The 21,866-nt window shown below is 45.8% G+C and overlaps 1 protein-coding gene across 1 annotated transcript; it reads right to left on the bottom strand.

The window, feature by feature from the left end:
- Positions 1–698: 698 nt before the first annotated feature.
- On the bottom strand, positions 699–16,919 carry LOC310773762 (inhibin beta B chain; the record flags this gene model as incomplete). Its single annotated transcript, XM_083633708.1, has 2 exons — positions 16,468–16,919; positions 699–1,477 (listed from the first exon to the last, which is right to left on the bottom strand). Exons 1-2 carry the CDS (start codon positions 16,853–16,855, stop codon positions 699–701), a joined length of 1,167 nt encoding a protein of 388 aa, XP_083489834.1. The 5' UTR covers positions 16,856–16,919.
- Positions 16,920–21,866: the final 4,947 nt, after the last annotated feature.

Below are 21,866 nucleotides of genomic sequence, written 5' to 3'. Positions count from 1 at the left end.
TTTCCCTATAGACATTTCTTTAAATCCTTATTTAAAGAGTTTTACTTGGTCAAAGCCAGCGATTCAGCTCTATTCAGAATCGCAACAGACCATAGAACATTTCACTCAGACCTTCTTTTCTTTTCTTTTTTCTTAGTTTTGGTCTGAGTGAAATGTACTATATTGTCGTTATTTTGAATATCGCGCTGAATCACTTGGTTTATCCAAGTAAAACTCTTTGTCTCAGGATTTTACCAAACGTCAATAAGCAAATGAATGGGGAATGAAATCCCTGAGGTCCCATGCCAAACCCGGAAGAGGGCGTGACTTAGGCACTCTATGATAATCAGATAATGATTGTTTTCCAAAGTGGATATTTAGTGTTTTGGAAGAGAAGTCTTCATGTCCCTTTGAGAGTGAGAGCAACAGCTTGTCTTTACACAAGGCGGCGTCATACATCGGCAGAAACACTAAAATCTTCCACCATAGAATATTAACAAAATAGGATATCAACAAACATAAATATATATACAAGTGTTTGTGCAGGCATACATGAGCGTGTGTAGATATGTGTGGGATGAGTTTGTGTGTGTGCGTATGTTTTCTTGATAGTCCATAAATATCGCTTTGTTTCTATAATTATTTCTTGTCGTAATATCGTGAATCTGTTTACAGAAGTTCTTAAAATTCCACTTTAAATAAACAAAACAAAAACATACTCAAGCGCAGCCACACTCCTCCACGATCATGTTGGGAACGTCCCGCTTGACGATGTTGTACTCGTCGTCAAAGTAGAGCATGGACATGGTGCTTAGCTTGGTGGGGATGCAGCACGAGTTCATAGACCCCGGGCTCATTCCCCTCATGCGGTACTGGTTCACCACGGCCGTGTGGAACGACGACGCCGACCCGGGCACGCCCGCCATGTAGGCCGGGCAGTTCCCTTCGCAGTAGTTCCCAAAGTAGCCCGACGGCGCGATGATCCAGTCGTTCCAGCCGATGAGCCGGAAGTCTATGTAGAACTGCTGGCGGCAACACAGGCTACTGCTCCCGTCGCACTCCAGCCCCCGCTTGCGGATGCGGTGCTTGTTCTCCGCCTGCCGCGCCTGCACCACCAGGAAGGGCCTGTGGGCGTCGTCGTTGCGGTTGAGCAGCACGGGCGCCACCCCCTCCGTGTCGCAGCCCTCGCAGCGCACGTCCAGGTTCTGCCGCCGGTCGCCCTTCTCGAACACCAGCCGCACGGCGTCGGTCAGCGCGAAGGTGTGCCAGCCGCTGCGCTTCAGCTCCACCCGCTTCTCCACCAGGTTCCACTTGCTGCCCAGGCCGGGCTCCTGGTAGTACACCTTCACCGTCACCTTCCGCCGCGCCGGGCGCACCTCCAGAGGGGCGGGCAGCAGCTTGAAGTAGAGCCACAGCATGGCCTGCGTCACGTACAGGTGCTGGTTGCCCTCGTTGGAGATGAGGAAGAACAGGCTCGACTTGGATGTCACCAGGTCATCTGAGGAACAGAAAGACAACAAGAGAGAGAAATTATGATTAAGATACTCTCGATACCGGACCCCCTCGAAAACTAGATGGTTCATCGCAAGTTTTTTTCCCCTAATGAATAAAGTTGTATCATTATCATACCAGCTTTGTGCATCATGGGTGGCCACTCTTTCTTTGAACAGCAATGAGAATCTGGCACTTTTCAAGTGAATGTCTCTAAATAGAGGTGGACAGTTACTATGGTGTGGGAGGAGGAGTGTGACCCTCTGTGCACATTGGAACTTTTTCATGGAATAAATCCTCCTATTCATTTTCAACGAGCAACTGATTTATTGATGAATCAACAAAGCATTTGAGTTATTTTTCTATGACAAGGTCATGGTCAGCCGTGGCTGTCATCTCTTTCTCACGCAGGACATTTTGAGAGCGGACGTGGCAAAGCAGATTGCGCCCTGGCTGAAGGAGAAGGGGGGGGGGGGTGAACTTGGGAACAGCTTAAAGTGAGACAACGGGCCCCGGCCTCCTGCCCTCGGCTCAGGGTGGCACGGATCCTGCGGACTGTGACAGGAAGGCGTTGGGCGCAGGGCCACTTGGCCTCCAAGTCGGCCCCAGATATGAGAAGAGGGGCTTAGGAGAGCGGCGCACAAAGGTTCAAAGGCTTTGCGGTGAATGCTGCCTGAAAATGAGAGCTTACGGAGCCTAACTGTCCACACAATGACAGCGTCATATGGGCCAGGAGGCGCGGGGCGAAGCGGCCGCACACTGCAGGAATGATGAAGCAAGAAAAAAACATTTACATGACATTAGCCATTCAGTCACAGCCTTATAAACCTCACCTGCTCCTATAGCACACTGCCACGGTCAGCCTTTCTTTTCTTTGTTTGGCTCATTAGTGGGACCATTAGAAAGGTTGGAAGGAGATTGAATTGCGGAAGGGGGGGGGGGTAACTTAAAGGGCCACTTTGCCGATTTTCAAGCAGCTTTGTAATAGAAAAGTCAGTCAGTAGTATAAATGAACAATGTTCAGCTTCCCTCCATCTTGCCTGGACCAAGAGCTCTCTGTTCATTCGTAGAAATTCCTGGTTCAAATGATGTTATTTGGTCCAGGAAGCTCTGCGAATGAAGTTAGAGAAGGTAGAGAGAGCAATCATATTGATAGTGATAGTGATAGTGATAGTGACAATGACAGTAATAGTGACACCAACAAGAAAGAGACCATCAAAAGGTGGTTTGATCAGATGGAGCTACAAGACTGGTCTAACCTGTGAATGTGGAAAAAGCAGACAGACTATGGAGCACTGCCTTGTCTGCCCTCTACTACCCAACCCTTACAGATCAAAGGACCTCACGGAGTTCATGCAAAGAACTGTGTAACGATATGAGAAACTGTCATATAACCATCATGCTTTGAAGAAATGAAAAGAAGACCGCATGTCAAAACTGCTCCAAATGGCATCATTATGACATCATTTGGACCAGGAAGTTCTGTGAATGAATGAATGAGGAGCTCTTGGTCCAGGGAAGATGGAGGGAAGTTAAACATTGCTCATTTGCATACTACCGATTTTGTAATGATACAAAGCTGGTTGAAAATCGGAAAAGTGGCCCTTTAAGTTCATTCAATATCAATTAAAGTCGAGCTGAACCCAAAGCTGATTTTATTTTATTTTAGTTCAAATACCTGGGTATTCAGTGCACATATTTATTAATGTATGCGAAGAAAATCACAAAAATCTAATTTCTTTAGTTTTTCACACTTTTTCACATCAAAAGTTAATTTTTCAAGATTTCATTCATAACAGTAATCTACAGTTTGCTGACGTCACATAGTACTATCAAATTCCTACCCCATTTCAACCAATCATATCACGACCGATCATGACATGGCAGCTGTCAATCAATCTTTATTTCAGGAGAATTTTCTCCTACAAATGAAGGAGATAATGGCGCCTATAGTGTCTTAAATCTGGCAGAATTTCTAGCCCATAAACTAACTACTAACTTGGCCAATTGGATGTATCATACAAAATAAAGCAAACGGTAATGTCTAAGAATGCAAAGAAATGTAACTGGCTCGTTAAAATAGCATTCCAGGATAACGTTAGTTAACGTAAGGCCGAATTCAGACCCCGGCCCCTCGGAGAGTCCAGGCCGACATGCTGCACTCTCCGCTCTGCTCCACACAAAGGCAGCTGGCTGCCTGTAGCTCTAAACTCGCATATCGCCACAACACGCTGAATCCCACTTGATTTGTGGGCAGAACACGCCAGGATTAGCCAAAGCCCAATTCAATCCACAAAATTGTCAAATCAAATCATCGACATGCTACTATGGCCCGCCTTTCAATCTCTCAGACGTTTTGTTTTTCGGTCTGAGACGTGACTCCGACCTACGTGCCACTTGGGCTCCTTTGGGTTAAGCTCATCTTTAATGTCTTTAAAATAAAAACGATCCAGTCTGTAAGTAATTTGTAGACTGATTACTTTAGTTACCAACTTCAGTTCACCAAGAACTGAAAATGTATACAAACATATATCAAAAGCATTGAACCCTATAGGTCCTGTTTAAAAAGCACGACCAACTGTCAGAGATGAGTTAGGGTTTTCCCCCTGTCTCCATGCTACTCTCCCACTGTCCTCAAATAAAAATGAATGAACACTCAAAGTTGGCATGAAAAGAGAATGTTGTTGTGTCTCGTCTGTCCCGTATGTTTCTGCATTTCATCTCCTTATTTATTGGGCTTGTGTTTCGCGTTGTACGTCTCACTGCAAGCCAGTTTTCCCATTAGGAATGATAAAGTAACTTGAACTGAGACATGTAAATATCCAGAGAGAGAGGGGGAGGGAGAGGAGAGGGAGAGAGGGGGGGGGGAGAGGAGAGGGCGAGAGAGAGAGAGAGGGAGAGGAGAGGGAGAGAGAGAGGGGGGGGGAGGAGAGGGAGGGAAAGAGAGAGGTAGGGAGAGGAGAGGGAGAGAGAGAGGGGGGGAGAGGAGAGGGAGAGAGAGAGAGGTAGGGAGAGAGAAAGAGAGGGGGGGGAGAGGGAGGGAGAGGAGAGGGAGAGAGAGAGGGGGGGAGGAGAGGGAGGGAGAGAGAGAGAGGTAGGGAGAGGAGAGGGAGGAAGAGAGAGGGGGGGGGAGGAGAGGGAGGGAGAGAGAGAGAGAGAGGTAGGGAGAGAAGAGGGAGAGAGAGAGGGGGGGGGGAGAGTTTTTTTTTTGGCGGGGGGGGGGAGTCATTTTGTAGTGCATGCATCTATAGAACTGAACAGTCACGTGACATCTCTTCCCCCGGAGTTTCGACACCCCTTCCCCCATCTTTATGGGATGTCACGTGGCTGTTCAGCTCTATAGACAGGTATAGTGTCCTCTAGAGAGAGAGTGGCGTCAGCGGAGGACCAAAATGCAAGAATCATTAGCCAATGAACAGCCAGGAATGGGTCTCGCGCTACTTTTGCATGCTAAAATAAAGCCGATAATGTACAATTTGATTCATTTCAAGGGATGAAAAACCCTTTCAAAGTAGAACACTGTCTATTTTGATGCAACTCGACAGTGCTGCTTTTTTTACTGAAGAGTTCCACTTTCTACTTCCTGGAAAAAAACTGGTCCATTGGAGTGAATGGAGATGTCGGAACTCTTCTATTATACGGCTCTGGACAGGTATAAGAATATGGACTTAGCTACCGTGACGTCACCCATTGGTTTGTGGACTCCCATTTTGAAGCCTTGACTTTGGCATTTTGACCATCGCCATCTTGGTTATTTGGAGCCAGAAGCAGCTTGTGCGATCAGACCAGGGGTTTTCCACAGCACTGCCTATTTGTCTGTGATCGGCGAGCTGTGCAATCACTGGACAGGCGACCTGTCAATCACACCCCAAAGCATAGTCTATTTGACTCTAAATGGAACCATCATTTACAAAATGACCATCATGCTGTATTGAAGAAGACTTGAATCTAGCGATTAAGACCATAAACTCATCAGGAAGGTTTACTGAGGTCATAAATCAAGTGAGAAGTAGGGTCATTTTGCCATTGACTTCATACAATCTGATTTCTTTCTGCTTTTGTGACTGTTAATCGCCCAGCGACAGACATGTGTCATGGCTGCTGCGGAGCAGGCCAGCCAGATGGAGAAGCTGATTGACAGCTGTCAGATGAAGCAGATTAGAGCCATACATCAGGTCTGAACCTCCTGGACCCCCAGTGACACCAGGCCCCATATTGAGGCTGACTTCATTCAGCTGTTCATAAAGGATGGGGATAGGAGTGGAGGTAAGTGTGCATGTGTTGGTAAGAACATGGAATGTAACACAAGGTCCACTCCAGCAGATGAACTTGAGTTTTGCACCCTTGATGATTTTAGTCATGCTCAACAATCTGTAGGATTTTATTTTTTTAATGCCTCCACACCCGCGACAGCTGTGCCTGGAGGCATTATGTTTCCGGGTTGTCTGTAAGTACATCCTTACCCATTCTCATGAACGCAATATCTCAGGAACGCCTGGAGGGATTTTCTTCAAATTTGGCACAAACGTCCACTTAGACTGAATAAACTGATTCGATTTTGGTGGTCAAAGGTCAAGGTCAAAGGTCAAGGTCACTATGACCTCACGTGTTTCCCATTCTCAGGAACACGATATCTCAGGAAGACCTTGAGGGAATTTCATTACATCTGGCACAAATGTCCACTTGGACTCAAGATGAACTGATTACAATTTTGGTGCTCAAAGGTCAAGGTCAATGTGACCTCACAAAAGACGTTTTTGGACATAAGTCAAGAATTCATACGCTAATTATGACAAACATTTCACACAAATGTCTAATAGGATCAAATGAAGTGATGACATTTTATTTCCAAAAGTTCAAAAATTCAAAAATGCTGGAAGTGCTGTCACTTACTTTTGCAGACAAGCTTCCTATCAGTCCTCTGTCCTGTAAAAAACATGTCTCTAAGTGAAGACATCTTTCTGACTGGAAATTATTCACTGGAATCATACATGTCAATATAGTGATAACTTCTTCCATTTTGAAAATACACACACACACACACACACACACACACACACACACACACACACACGCACACACACACACACACACACACACACACACACACACACACACACACACACACAATACCTTTTATTAAATTCCTTCAAAGTCTTCACTACATATATTTGGACAGACATGGATGTAAACTGCAACTTGACTAGTTGGCATAGCATACAACCGCCAGGCGCTTATTTCTATTTATTTATTTTCTGACTCCATCTTTGTTGCTAAGCGCTCATTGCTGTGCTGATTCTGCACTGCACTTCCCAGAGTTCACCTGTCAATCAAACTGTCGGTGGAGCTTGGATTTTCTGTTGATGCAGTTTAAGTTTCACTTCTCGCTGTTCAGCCATGGTGGCTATCACTGCTCATGCTAACTATCCAGGGCCATATCTTACGCCCAAGTGCAAGGGCAAATTGTTGCTAGTTTCTAGCACTCAAAATCGAATTTATTTTTATTTTAATTACCACTGGGGTCGCTGAAACACGTCCTTTGAGTTTGTCTCCTGTTTATTGCAAACAAACCAGAAATGTAGAACCCATAATTTCCCAGGAAAGAGCAACGGCGTTGTCATTGCTAGTTTCTAGCAGTGACCCAGTCCTAATAAAAAGATAAAAAGGGAGGTTTTTGTCCTTGCACTTGCAGTTGGGCATACGATTTGGCCCTTGCAGTTCTTCTGTTTATCGCAAACAAACCGGAAATGTAGAACGCATAATTCTTCCTAGGAAAGAGCAACCAACAGACGGTGGAAAAGATTTCATGATGGTTGGATCACTGCTGAGTTACAGCAATCGGAGATAGAGAGTAGCAAATCAGAAATATATCTATATGAAAATGTAACCAATTATTACACCACTTAAAGTTTGTCAAATAAATCAAATCACAAGTGAGAGACAGCCGACGCCCAGCGCCTTCCAGCGAGCCTCCACATGCATTACCTCACCCATCGCAAGGCAGGTAATCTGTCTGTTATTACTCAACAGCTTTAGATGTTAGACCACACACCGCCACTCTATGGGCCTGTACATACAGAGCAGCTGTCAGGTTGGCAGCCAAAACTCAAGAACGGCGATAAGGGGCTATGAATCTATGTGAATGTTGTGTTTGTCGGTCTGTGACTTTAATGTATAGGTTATTGGTGTTATATGTCCATCAACAGGCTTGTATCCTGTTGAACTGCCGAACTCACTTAGTAGGCTATGAGCTGCTAACTCGATGTGATAGGTATTTCCCCCCCTGGATACAAATGGCAGCTAAAATGCTTAAAGATCATCTCCAGACATGTTTTAAGATGTATATAAAATACTCTACTTTGAATAATAATTTGTGTCTGATATTTAGAAGAATTTATGAATATACAAATCTATTTAATCTCAAAAGTTTTCCTGGCGGACACACTGGGATCTTCGCACACGCGCTATTTGTGTTTTGCGCCTGTGTTTTGCGCCCCCTTGCACGCGCCTTATGCTATCATGCAGCTGCCAATCTGGCCTTCCAGCAAGATAGCAGCCAGTTTTGCGCCTGAATTACCGCGCTCGGCGCAGCTGTGGGTGTGTCGATTTTAAACCAGCTCGAGGACGGATGTCCTCACATGGATGTCCCATTACTTATATTACATGTAAAGTGCCACAAACATGCTGATATTGTTTGTCTACCCCCTCTCTCTCGCTGTCTGTCTCCAGAACCTCACGCGCACACACACACACACACACACACACACACACACACACACACACACACACACACACACACACACACACACACACACACACACACACACACACACACACACACACACACACACACACACACACACACACAAAGTACACTAAATCACCTAGACGTACCAGCAGCGCACCTGACCTCCATCATTAGATCCCCTGCAATTCCCAATTCTGACCTGATTTCTGTCATTCAACCTTACCTGTCATCAGAAAAGATGCCAGCAAACGGATCCTTTCACTGTGTCAAGCATGCTTCTATCACCTGTCAATCAAATGGAATGGATGTAAAAGTCGGGGTGATGCCCAAATGCACATATAGGCTACCAACACGTAGCTCCTCTCGGCTGGCTCTCTCTCTCTCTCTCTGCCCAGCAGGAATTTAAAAAACTGTATAATGAAATACAACGAATTATTCAACTAAACCTGTCAGATCTTCTGTGAGAAATATCTGCAGGAACAAATCAAAAGAAAGAGTGAAAAATGTAGGCTACTAGTGTACAAACCGATTATCATTTTCTCTCTCTCGCAATTAACGCAGTCAAAAATGTTAGTGAGAATTATTGGTAGATTAGTGAGTATTATTGGTAGATGGCGCTTATCTATAATGAGCGCTGCGTTTTGGATATGTCCAATGTGCATGGACAACCAGCTCTCATTATGGCATTTGCACAAATTAATTGAAGGGAATGAAAGAAGCAAAATAGATTGGTTGTGTGGTAACGCCCTCACCACGCCTCTGCATAATTTCCTGAGTTAATCATGCATATATCACTGTTGCACGAGCGAGCACAAAGGGGCAGGCAGGGTTCGAGTTATGGGGGGACCTATGGGGTCTTGGACCCCATAGCTAGAGTCTGGGACCCCATAGTCCAGAACACCTGTGGGACCCCCACAAATATAACTTTTTTATTTTTATTTATTTTTTCCTTTTTTGTGTTCCAAATAACACATTTTTCGATGGAAGAATTATTATTATTTATGTTAACTAGATAAATAGGCTAAATAAGAAACATGTTTTCAGTTTTCCCAAAACAACCGTTTGAATTGTTGTGTGAAATAGGCTGCATTTCACCTCCAAGCCACCATGTGCCGCCCATGAGCGCGTGTTCTACTGCTACAACCAAGTTGCAGGGAGAAGAAGCCACAACATGCAACCATCACGTGATGTAAACAGCCGCCTGAGCCAACAAGATCTTATTAATCTTTAGTATAGCGTTATCATGCCACTGAAGAAAAGGCTGAAGCTGCCAACGGGGTGTACAAGCCTGGATAGCTTCGGTTTCAGAAAGAAACAAAGAACGACTTCAGACAAGGGACAACGACCTGTTAGTGCAACAGCTAGGTTGTTACTAGCTAGTAGGTAAGCTAACGTTATGGTCTGATGATGAGAGGAGAGGAGAGGAGTCTGAGATTTTTCATTTTGTAAGTATTACGCCTACAGTTGTTTTTGTTCTAACAAGATGCTGCTACTGTATCTGCTGAAATATGCTGCTGTTTGTTGCAATTTGTTTTTCATTCACAAGTTCTTGATTACCTGTGCACAAGGGGTTTGTTCGTAAGGTTAGCCTACTCTGGTAACTTCCGGTCTGTTGTTGCTATGCAACGGTAGCGTAGGGGATGGCTGCCCCATTCATCTGTTTTCTTCGTGTTGTTGTTTTTAGATAGCGTTTCTTGCTGAGTGCAGAGAACTGCTCGGAAAGCAAATTGTATGAGCATTATGTATTTATTTTTGTAGTTTTTGATTTATAAGTGCAGAGACAGAGTTAAATAAATGTTAATTTAAGTTAAGCAATTTTGTCTCATTTGTAAAATTAAATTGTTGTATTTTATCAGATGCAAGTGTAAGACTGAATAATAACATCATACAACAGTCTAAACCGAATGTTAATTTAAAATTAATTAATTAAATTAATCTGGCTTCAAACGGCCACAATTTGAGGAAAAAACGTCCCAATTTTTTTCCGGCGACCCCCTCCGGGGGCCGCCGATTTAGGGGGACCCCATAGCTATCTGACTATAACTCGAACCCTGGGGGCAGGTGTGTGCTGCCGATGATACCACATCAGTATGGACACGCCTATAAGTGCACTGCCGCCCAGCGCTAAACACCACGCAGCCGCTAATTAGCATGTGTGCGAAGATAGAGCCCACTGTCCGCTACAGGGTACTTCACTTTCAAATCCATTCTCAGTGCATGTGCAATGGATGCTTCAAGTTTCTAGCCTGAACCATCCTGTTCACGCAAACTCACTTTGTGTTTCCTTCTGTGGATCAGTCCGGCCTGCAGCCCCAACCCACCCCCCACAGCCATTTCCACAAATTACAAATTGCACGGACCAATCAGGGACCTGCCTCATAATTGATAACGTAACAGGTGGCAAAACAGTATGGCGGCATTCTGCTCAGTGAAGCTCAAACATCCAACTGAAGGAACAAGAAGAAAAACATTTTTGAGTGGAGAGGGACTTGAAAATGTAAATAGAGATGAATGGTGACTTTAGGGGGCTGTTGAGGGAGTGGCTGCTGTACAATGACTCTGAAGAGGAGGATGCTTAATTGACGGTTTGCGAGGAGAATTAATTTGTCTCAGATGACCAGCCTCATTGTCTGACATGAGAAAGAGGAGATGGGCGGGTTTCCTATAGGATGAACTCGGGGACAAGATCAACTTGGAGACGACGCGATGCAGAAAAGACGTGCAGTCGACTGTGTGATGAGGGATGACTGTCCTGTCCTCGGGCTGATCTACAACATCAACAAACTCCAAGGCCATATCTTACACCAAAACTTGCAAGTGCACATCTTTGCTAGTTTCTAGCACTCATCTCCTCAATCTCCCTTTTTTCTTTTCACTGCCACTGGGTCGCTGAAACACCTGATGTACTGACCCAGTGGTAAATAAAAGGAAAAAAGGGGACTTTTGAGTGCTAGAAACTATCAAAGATTTGCCCTTGCACTTGGGCATAAGATATTGCCACAAGTCTCTTCGTTCACAAAGAAGTTTACAAGAGACCAAGTAACATGAAGACATCCCAGCAATGCTTTGACAGACGGCGACGTCACGGTGCGGGACATGGTCAAGTCCAAACTCCTTAGTTTAAATGACATGCAGGTTCAACATCAACCCAAATGAGAAAATTCTCACTTTCTGACATCACAGTACAGTAAGTATCTGTATAAAAATGCCAATTGATTTCATAAAACGTGCAGGTGGGACTATTGATGATATTTAGCGCTTTATTTTGGTGTGTCTTTCAATGTGGGTGCAGGCAGCAAAAGGCTTGTCAGCGAGAAATGGGCAGAATGAGATCAACATGGCCAAGAGAAATGAGAAAACATGATGCCTCATTCCCTGAGTCCTCTGACATTTGATATAGTCTCTGTCACGCGCTAAAGCAAACTAATAAAAGCCAACAAGTGGAGTCAGTCTGTCAAGCCCGTGTTTCCATATAGAGCTGTAGACGGATCACACACACTCTCTGCATCCTAATGGGCCCTGCCATCTGCATTCAGCCCGCATGGAGGCTGACACAAAGCTCTGACCTTATACTGAGGGGACTGATTCAATACAAGCTCCTCATGTGCAAAACACACACACACACACCAATGTACACAAGCACCAACACACAATGACAGGGAGGTATTCGGATATAGACAGGCACATAGAAACAAGACACGCATGCATGCGCGCACGCACACACACACACACACAGACGCAAACACCTAGATACACACACACGCACGCACACACACTAAAAAATTAAAATACCGTATGCATGCAGTCAAGAAAACAGATAACACACATAAACACACATAGCACACACACTACAACACAACACACACAATACCACAACACACACACACATACACCATACACACACACACACACACACACACACACACACACACACACACACACACACACACCACACACACACACACACACACACACACACACACACACACTCACACACACACACACACACACACACACACACACACACACACAGACAGACAGACACAGAAACACCACAACACACACACACCCACAGTCAGGAAAAAAGGGATAACACACATACCCATTATAGGAAGGAAATAACACCAACACACACACACACACACACACACACACACACACACACACACACACACACACACACACACACACACACACACACATCACACACACAAACACACAGTCAGGGAAACAAGGATAATGGACACAGACACATAATAATGTAAGATAAACACACTTACAGTGTACACACACACACACACACACACATGATGTGAGAGAGAGAGAGGTCTCACTCTGTCGGTGCAGCAGATGTTTGGGTGAGCGGCGGACACACGTGGGCGATGCAGGTGGCCTTTTACTAACTTGTTGTGGGAGCTTGTGGCCACGCCATGTCCCGCTGGCCCCCGTTCACCCTCCAACACAGCCAACACGCCATATCGCGCTGGCCCCCGTTCACCCTCCAACACAGCCAACACGCCATGTCCCGCTGGCCCCCGCTCACCCTCCAACACAGCCAACACGTCATATCGCGCTGGCCCCCGCTCACCCTCCAACACAGCCAACACGCCATGTCCCGCTGGCCCCCGCTCACCCTCCAACACAGCCAACACGCCATGTCCCGCTGGCCCCCGCTCACCCTCCAACACAGCCAACACGTCATATCGCGCTGGCCCCCGCTCACCCTCCAACACAGCCAACACGCCATATCGCGCTGGCCCCCGCTCACCCTCCAACACAGCCAACACGCCATGTCCCGCTGGCCCCCGCTCACCCTCCAACACAGCCAACACGCCATGTCCCGCTGGCCCCCGCTCACCCTCCAACACAGCCAACACGCCATGTCCCGCTGGCCCCCGCTCACCCTCCAACACAGCCAACACGCCATGTCCCGCTGGCCCCCGCTCACCCTCCAACACAGCCAACACGCCATGTCCCGCTGGCCCCTGCTCACCCTCCAACACAGCCAACTGGCAGGCCACGAGGTGCCAGAACCACAGCAACACGTTAGATTGGGCCAGCTTAGCTCAAACTTCCATGACAGTAGAGAGCCAAAATCACGCCCCCTTCAGGTTTAGGCATATGAACCAGGGGATTTCATCCGCCATTTATTTTTCCATAGACATTTCGTAAAATGCCTATAAAAATAGTTTTAGCGATTCAGCTATATTTAGAAACAGGAGAGACCATAGAACATTTCACTCAAACCAAAAACAAAGAAAATAGCGGATTTAAAAAAAACATTTTTTTTTCTTGAATCGTGAGATCGCTTCTGAGCAATTCTAAATTTCCAAATTTGAATTCCTCTTCATAAGAAATGTTAGCCTGGTAAACCATCCGCTCATGGGAACGTACATTTATGTTTGGTTCTGCGAGGCCTCCAGCCCGGGGCAGGCATTTTCAAACACAGACGGGCCAATCAGGGCCTCCTAATTGACATTGTAACGGGCCAATCAGGAATGCCACTGGCAAAACAGTAATGGCTGCCTCCATGGCTGTCCACCTCGAGGAGTAACGTCAACGTTCATCGAGTTGAATGGCCATAAGTGCAGTTATTGCAGAAATAGACTCAATAACAACAATTAAACAAGAAAAGGAGTATGCAACAGCGGAGTTTCTCGGTGGAAAAGACATTTTCGCCGTTCTTCCGAGTGGATTTGGATTTGACTAGATCCCACCAGGACCACCAGGAGTCTTTGAGGTTGTTCCAGGGTGTCCCCAGCAAATTGATGAACTGTTAAACATCACCAGTAATTCATTTACAAGAAGTTAGCACAATTAGATAATGTTTCACTGTTATCTCTCAGTACCTACAATGCAGATAGTCGTGGAATTCTGGATTTATTTAACAATAAAGATATTCTCGTATTTGGGTCCGTGAAATAAAATCGAATCGGTCTGGCTCTAAAGTGAACTACATTTGGGATCCTTATGAAAAAGATTGAGAATCACTATATTAGAGGACAGACAACTCTCCAATTGTCGATAAGTAATTGGAGTCAATGAGTTGGCAAAATCAACACTTCTTAATCCTGGAGCAGTTTGCCTAGCAGGCATTTGAAGGAAGATGAGGTCAAGTTCAACACCTTACAGGTTTACAATGTGTTCAGTGTCATTTGACGGGTGGGAACATGAGGTCAAGTTCAACACCTTACATTGTGTTTAGTCTCAACCCAACAAGCATAAATTGTTTACAATAATGGGATGGTAACAATCCATATAAAAACTGCTTTGGAAACGTTTGAAGCTAAAGCTGGTGCAGGTCATCGTATCGACATCCAGTCAATGTTAAATGTTTTCTGGGTTGTAATCTGATTCTGTGGTATATAAACATCAAATATACAATGCGCACGCACACACGCACGCGCGCGCGCACACACACACACACACACACACACGCGCGCGCGCACACACACACACACACACACACACACACACACACACACACACACACACACACACACACACACACACACACACACACACACAGAGTTATACATAAGTCACTTTTGGGGTATTTCCATAAATTTACATGGATTCCCTGGAGACTTACCCTACCCTAACCACTACTTACCTAAACCTTAATCTAACCCCTAACATTAACTATAACCTCAAGTATAACCTTAACCTAACCCTAACGTTAACTATAACCTTAACTATAACCTTAACCTAACCCATAACGTTAACTATAACCTTAACCTTAACCTAACCCTAACGTTAACTATAACCTTAACCATAACCTTAACTATAACCTTAACCTAGCTAAACCTAATGTTATATAATGAACCTGATGAAGCACGTCTGCGAAACGCGTTGTTCTTAATAAATCAAGTCTTTTTTGACAAATTTGGTCATCATCTTTGGAGTGTGCGGTCTACATTATGGACTTGTTCCTGACTAGCTGATGTTATATTTAGTTCCTTGGATTTATCTTGCTGTGACCTGCACCTCCCTTTGGATGTGCACGAGTAACTTCCTTACTAATGTTATATAACCTTAACCATAACCTTAACTATAACCTTAACCTAACCCTAATGTGAACTATAACCTTATAACCACTGACCCCAAAATCAGCTTTTTACCAATTGCACAAGTTGCCCACAATCATCTGATCTTAAGTCGGGCCTGCACACACACACACACACACACACACACACACACACACACACACACACACACACACACACACACACACACACACACACACACACACACACACACACACACACACACACACACATTTGTGGGAGTTGGCTAATGACACTGTATCATAACTGAAAGGTAACAGGTTTGATTCCTGCATGTCCTTCACTTGTACAGGCTACCTGCTCACTCTCTACTCACTCTGATCAGCTAAAAGCAGATGAGATTTTATTCTCATGCTACTCCACAGCCCTGCCCTTGTTAACACAGACCTCAAGTGAGTCCTCCAGTGTGCTGAGCCCTCAGTGCGTTTGCCTCATCATTGCAAAATGACATCTGCTATAAAAAGTGACACAGTTTGCAAAATGATCAATAGCACAAAAATAAAATAAGCTATGTGCATTTTTAACAGCACCTGACCTAAGTGTTTCACTGACAAAAGAAATACAGTTTGGATCCTTGATATTTTAGAGATGGTAAACATAAGGAAATTATTTATTTTTTGGAGGGAACTTAATGAGCAAATAACAGCATGCATTAAGATGTTTTTGGTGAAAAATGTCACCGTCACATCCTTTAGAATAGTCACTCTGCTCTCTGTCTGATCCTTCAAAAGCAAAGACACTGAGATGTTATTAGACCAAAATGAGTTTTATAGCCTATCTGAGGGAGTGAACGATGCTCTTTCAATAACCATATGCACCTGAACTGAATACGTTGTATTGAGTATTAAAATATTAAAACAGAAATGGTAATTAAAAAAAAATCTAAGCATTTTCCATGTTGTTGTTGTTGTTGTTTTTTGTCTTCTTCAATTAATTAAGTAACATTATCTTCACAATAGTGATTTATTCTGTTTTGTGCACTCGATTCTTGACAATTCCTGAAATATGTAAGTAAACCTGCATTGGAAACAAGTGCAATCCTAAATTCCCACTGGCATATTTTCTCACTATTCTCCAGGAAAATAAAATAAAATAAATAAATACACCTGACTATGAGGAAGCTGGCCATATTTTTACAGCCTAGGCGTCCCTTTACGCACAGCAGCAGCAGCATCTCTGTACCTGTCTCCGCAAAGCTGATGATCTCGGAGCTCTCCTCCAGCACCTCGTTGCTCATCGGGTGTCCGTCCAGGTCTGGGATCTCCACGCGGCCGTCCTCTCGCACCTTGCCGGCGTGCAGCTTGCGCAGCGCCGTCACCATGGCCGCCTTGGGCACCGGGTGCGTGATGTTGGGCCTCTCCCGCATCTGCAGCCGGCTCAGGATGTGCCTCTTCACGGCCTCCAGGAAGTCCACGTTCACCATGTCGGGGTCCTCGGGCTGAGCCACGCCGCAGGACGCGCAGGTATCCCGGGACACCGTGCTGGCGGTGTGCGTCTCGGTCGCGGTGCAGCGGATGGAGAGGACGCAAGCCACGAGTAGAAATGCCGCTTGGAAAAGACAGCTACTCATTTTCTGTGCTGAGGAAGTGTAAAAATAACTTGCTGTCAGGTTTGCTTCTGGAGAGTTAAAAAGTTTGAACCAACGGGGGGGGATCCTCTCAGTGCCAAGTTATCTCCATGCGTAAAGGCTGTGAGGCGTGTGGATGCAGTCGGTGCTCCATTCACTCGCGTCTTATTTCATCACTATACATGTATGTCTTTGGTCGCTCCCAGTGGCCTGTCTGTCAGGTGGATGGATGACTTGAGGACGCACAAGTCCTATAGTAGGCTATAGAGCCTTCTGCTTCGTCAGTCTCTGCGTCAGAGTTGGAAGGAGCCTCACACAAAAAGCAGCATCACTTCTGTCACGGTCTCAGTCAGCGGGAGGCGACATGTCATGGTCCAGGTATTAAGAAGTCCTGGTATTCCACAAACCGACTGGAAGCTTTCGGAAACAAATCAAACTCCCACTTTGACATTTTTTTTTAATTCAATCCATCATTTCTCCTCACACAATAATCCTCCTCTCTCACCTGATTTTCTCATTTATTTGTTTATTTGTTTGTTTGTTAGTTTGTTTGTTTGTTTGTTGTTGTTGTTTTCAGACGTGCGCTCTCTTCTCTCTCTTGGATGGGACTCCCGCTGGTGTGGTGGTGGTGTGAGCGCGCCGGAGTGGTGCCGATGCGCAAAGAGTTGTGCCAAGAAGCGGACGGAGCGTTTCCATTCTGGCGTCGCGGCTCCAGGCAGCCTCACAGCGACAACTTTTTATACATGGGAATAGAAACCACGTGGGACGAACCACCAACGAGAGAGAGAGCTGCTGGGGGGAGAGAGGGAGAGGGAGAGAGAGAGAGAGAGAGAGAGAGAGGGGCGGGTGGGTGGGGGTTAAAATACTCCCTGGGATCACTATAATATTCCTACAGGGAGTTGTCGTGTCTGTGATACTCAAATTGAGTTTAGAGTGACCTTGCTGTATTTTATGGACTTTTTGTATCTCTAAAATATAAAAAACAATCTTCCAATATAGACTTATAGTGTGTTTGTGGTGCTAAAGTAGCAAGTCAGTGATCTCATTGCATTGTAGGCTATGTACTTTTTTTTAATCTTCTGGCATCTCCATATTCCCAAAGGAACTTGTTGCTATGTGTATTATGTTCAATTGTTTTTGTAATATAGCTATATGCTATTTATACTCTTTTCTCTTGCTGTAATAATAGTGACTTAGTGTGTCTCTGATGCTCAGTAGTGAGTTAGTGACATTAGTACACTTTATTGTGAGTTTTTTTTATCTCTTATGGTAGTATCCCTATAAGAATGTATATATAGACTACACTGTAGGCCTGTCTGTATCATGCCCTCTCTAACTCTTATTAGAAGTCATATCGCTCGGTTCCAGCAGCAGGCCAACAGGGGAAATATATAGAAATGCAAAGCAGAGGTCTGTTTTGCATTTCTATTCATTTTCTCGTGCTGTGTGGACGAGTCAAGTGAGGAAACGAGAGTCCGGAGTGACACAGTAAACTGTGGACATGTCAGTAGGCTATTTGACTCCCATTTAGCAAAATCTCCTCACCCTCATGCGAAATGAAACACAGGTGAGGTTTGTCCATAACACAGAGGGAGGTTGCACAACTCCATAGCAGCCTTCTTCACAACAACTGAAGTTAGTGGGGACCAGTTCTTCAGAGTTCCAAAAACTCCTTGGATGGGAGACTGGTGCTGGAAGTGGTGTTGGAGGACCAGTATAGAGGTGCTCTTCCCTCTGGCCTCATGGATAATCTCGCCCATGCCCCAGGGCAGAGACAGGGACTCTGTCCTGTGAGTGAGCACCGTCCTTTGGATGAGGTGTTAAACCGAGGTCCTGACTCTCTGTGGTCAATAAAGATCCCACCGGCACTCTTCGCAAGAGGGGTGTAACCCCGGTGCCCTGGGGGGTGTAACCCCAGTGCCCTGGGGGGTGTAACCCCAGTGCCCTGGGGGGTGTAACCCCAGTGCCCTGGGGGGTGTAACCCCAGTGCCCTGGGGGGTGTAACCCCGGTGCCCTGGGGGGTGTAACCCCGGTGCCCTGGGGGGTGTAACCCCAGTGCCCTGGGGGGTGTAACCCCAGTGCCCTGGGGGGTGTAACCCCGGTGCCCTGGGGGGTGTAACCCCAGTGCCCTGGGGGGTGTAACCCCGGTGCCCTGGGGGGTGTAACCCCAGTGCCCTGGGGGGTGTAACCCCGGTGCCCTGGGGGGTGTAACCCCGGTGCCCTGGCTAAATTCCCACACAGGCCTTCCTTCCATCATGGCCACCTAATCATCCCTCAAGACTTAATTGGCACTTTCAGTCCTCAACTTTCCACCATATAGCTGATGTGTGGTGAGCGTTTAAACCGGCTGTGCATCAACCAGGTGGATGCTATCGCTGGTGGATGAGTTGAGTCCCCCCCTGATATGTGAAGCGCTTTGAGTATCTAGAAAGGCGCTATATAAATGCAATCAATTATTATTAATAATAATGAATTAAATAATGATGTATAGGTCTTTCTATTCACAGTGTGATTGTGTGGCTGTGTGTGGCTATAATGATACCACAGGAGATAAGACACCTTATCAGCTGAGTATAAACTCACTATTGAGTATCACAGACTCACTAGGTTCATTCATGTTTATTAATGATTATTTATCATAATTGCTGCAGTATTCTGCTACAGCCCAAACGATGTCCAAATGTCTTCAAAGAACCTTAATTAAGAACCTTTTCTAGTCAAATGAAATTGGATCTGCAACAGCTTCAGTGGAATGAGTGTGTCTTCCATTTGAATGGACATGGCAGGACATCTGCAGCTGCTTGTTCCATTTGTTAGTGAAAACCAAAAATCAAATCAGGTGGCTGCAACACAGTTTGTGTGTGTGTGTGTGTGTGTGTGTGTGTGTGTGTGTGTGTGTGTGTGTGTGTGTGTGTGTGTGTGTGTGTGTGTGTGTGTGTGTGTGTGTGTGTGTGTGTGTGTGTGTGTGTGTGTGTGTGTGTGTCTTCCGCCTGTCTAGTCTCGGCTCCCAGACGTTTCATCAGCGCCGCCAACAGCGCCACCTACTGAGAACTGAGTCTACCCTCTGTCTGATTCTTCTCCAAACTGATGACACACCGCCATCTTTGTTCCAGATGCTGGAACTGCAGGTCAGGTACGCCATAGTTCCAACTGGGCTTTGAAACCCTTTATCGCCACAGGGCAGGTGTCACTGACATTCAAGATTTAAGATTCACTTGAATAGCCACATCAGAGGAATTTGACTTAGTACAAGTATGTAGCTCAGCGGTCATCAATAGTAGAAGACAGAGCAATACAGAAAAACACTCTCAAATTACAAAGTGCAAAATATAAAGTCCTTTAAAGTGACATATGATCGGGGGGGTAGGATCATGTCTGAGGGAAGCCCGGCCCGTTACCATTACACATCAGTCCGAGCTCCACATTCCCACTGGGAGTGGCCCAGTCTATACAGCCTCACAGAGATATGAAAAGTACACTTAATTTGGGACAGGACAGTTGGAGGTGGGAAGTACAGTTACTTGTGTAAAAATAGACTGGTAAAAGTAGAAGTACTGATTCAACTTGTTTACTCACGTAAAAGTAAAGAAGTACAGGCTCAGAAATGTAACCAAGTAAAGAAGTAAAAAGTATTTCTATCGGCTGTTTCTAACGGAACCTCACGTCATCTTAAGATAAACAGAATTCTAGGATGGGGACTCTGGAGATGATGGACCAAGCACAACACGGACACACAGCTCTCCAGTTATAGTAGTAGGATTGGCTCCAGGTGGTGTATGCTGATGGTATTTAATCTCTTGTCCTGGATTTGTTTGAAACACAGTCACTGAAGAACCAAATCTAGGAAATGAAAAATAAATAAACTGACAGTCCTTCAAGTCAGTTTGGGTGGAGCACGTACAAAGTCCTTTGTGGTAGTGGTAGGGAGTGGGATCCGGATCCGACACACGTGGGCCAGACTGCCCTGTTGGCCTTGGCCTCCAGAAAGACCCTGAGAGCCTCGGGATCCGCCCTCTCCTCCAGCTGTGCCTGCTCCAATGTCAAGCAGGGCAGGGGTCGGCCCGTGGTCCAGGAGCAGCTGGACGAAGGCCGCGTCGCACCTGAACCACAGCACCACATCCAGCAGGCGGGAAGCCACGTCACAGGACAGAATGCCAGCGGCCTGGCGCAGCAGGAGGAAGCAGTCCAGGTGACGGTGAGCGGCGCTGATGGTGAGAGGAGAGTCTGTGAGGGTGTGAACACTGTCCATGTCAACAGGAACAGCAGTACGGATTACAGAACCTGATGAGAGCAGAGCCCTGTAGAGAAACGTGTAGGCTACTCTATCAGCTAGGTCTACCTGGGCTGAGTGGGCTCCCTTGGTGATCAGGTAGGCCACACAGGCACAGGCAGCGTGACCCCGCATGGCTGCACTCATCAGAGGGGTCCACCCCCACCTGCACCGCTCATTGATCCACCTTCTGAAGTGCTCTTCCTGCAGCAGGCTCCTCAGTTTGTCCAGGTCTCCTGCACAGGCGGCATCACGGAGCTGCCATCGAGCAGCCATTCGTTCAGAAATGTGAAAAAATATGATTGTATGATTGTTTTCTTCATGGACGATTCATATTTAAATAACTTGTTGATATGGCGGGGCTAATGACACCGTGCAAACTAAGCGAAGTAGTGTGAAAGCATGTGAGCTAAGCATTACATTATTGTGGTACTCTAAAATAATTTTGGAAGTTTGGCAGGTCTGCATGTGCCCCTTTTTAAGATTGAGCACCTGCCCCTCTAAAGGTCTCTGCACGGCCCTGGACGGGAGAACGTGGTCATTTACTTTCATCCTTTGATTCGTCCGTTTTTGTGTGCATTTGGTTTATATCTGAAGTTGGATCTTGTGGTTTTTGGAGAAACCTGAGGTGGAACAAACCAACAGTAAGAACAGATGTTGCTTCCTCATGTTTTATTCATGTTTTTGAGGTTCTTCATACTTCTACCATAACCACGCTTGATCAGTGTTTAGTGTGGTCACCCT

Source organism: Poromitra crassiceps (assembly GCF_964638095.1).
Source record: "Poromitra crassiceps genome assembly, chromosome: 3".
Classification (NCBI taxonomy): domain Eukaryota; kingdom Metazoa; phylum Chordata; class Actinopteri; order Beryciformes; family Melamphaidae; genus Poromitra; species Poromitra crassiceps.
The sequence above is the reverse complement of the archived record's forward strand: the minus strand, read 5'-3'. Positions and strand labels throughout refer to the sequence as shown.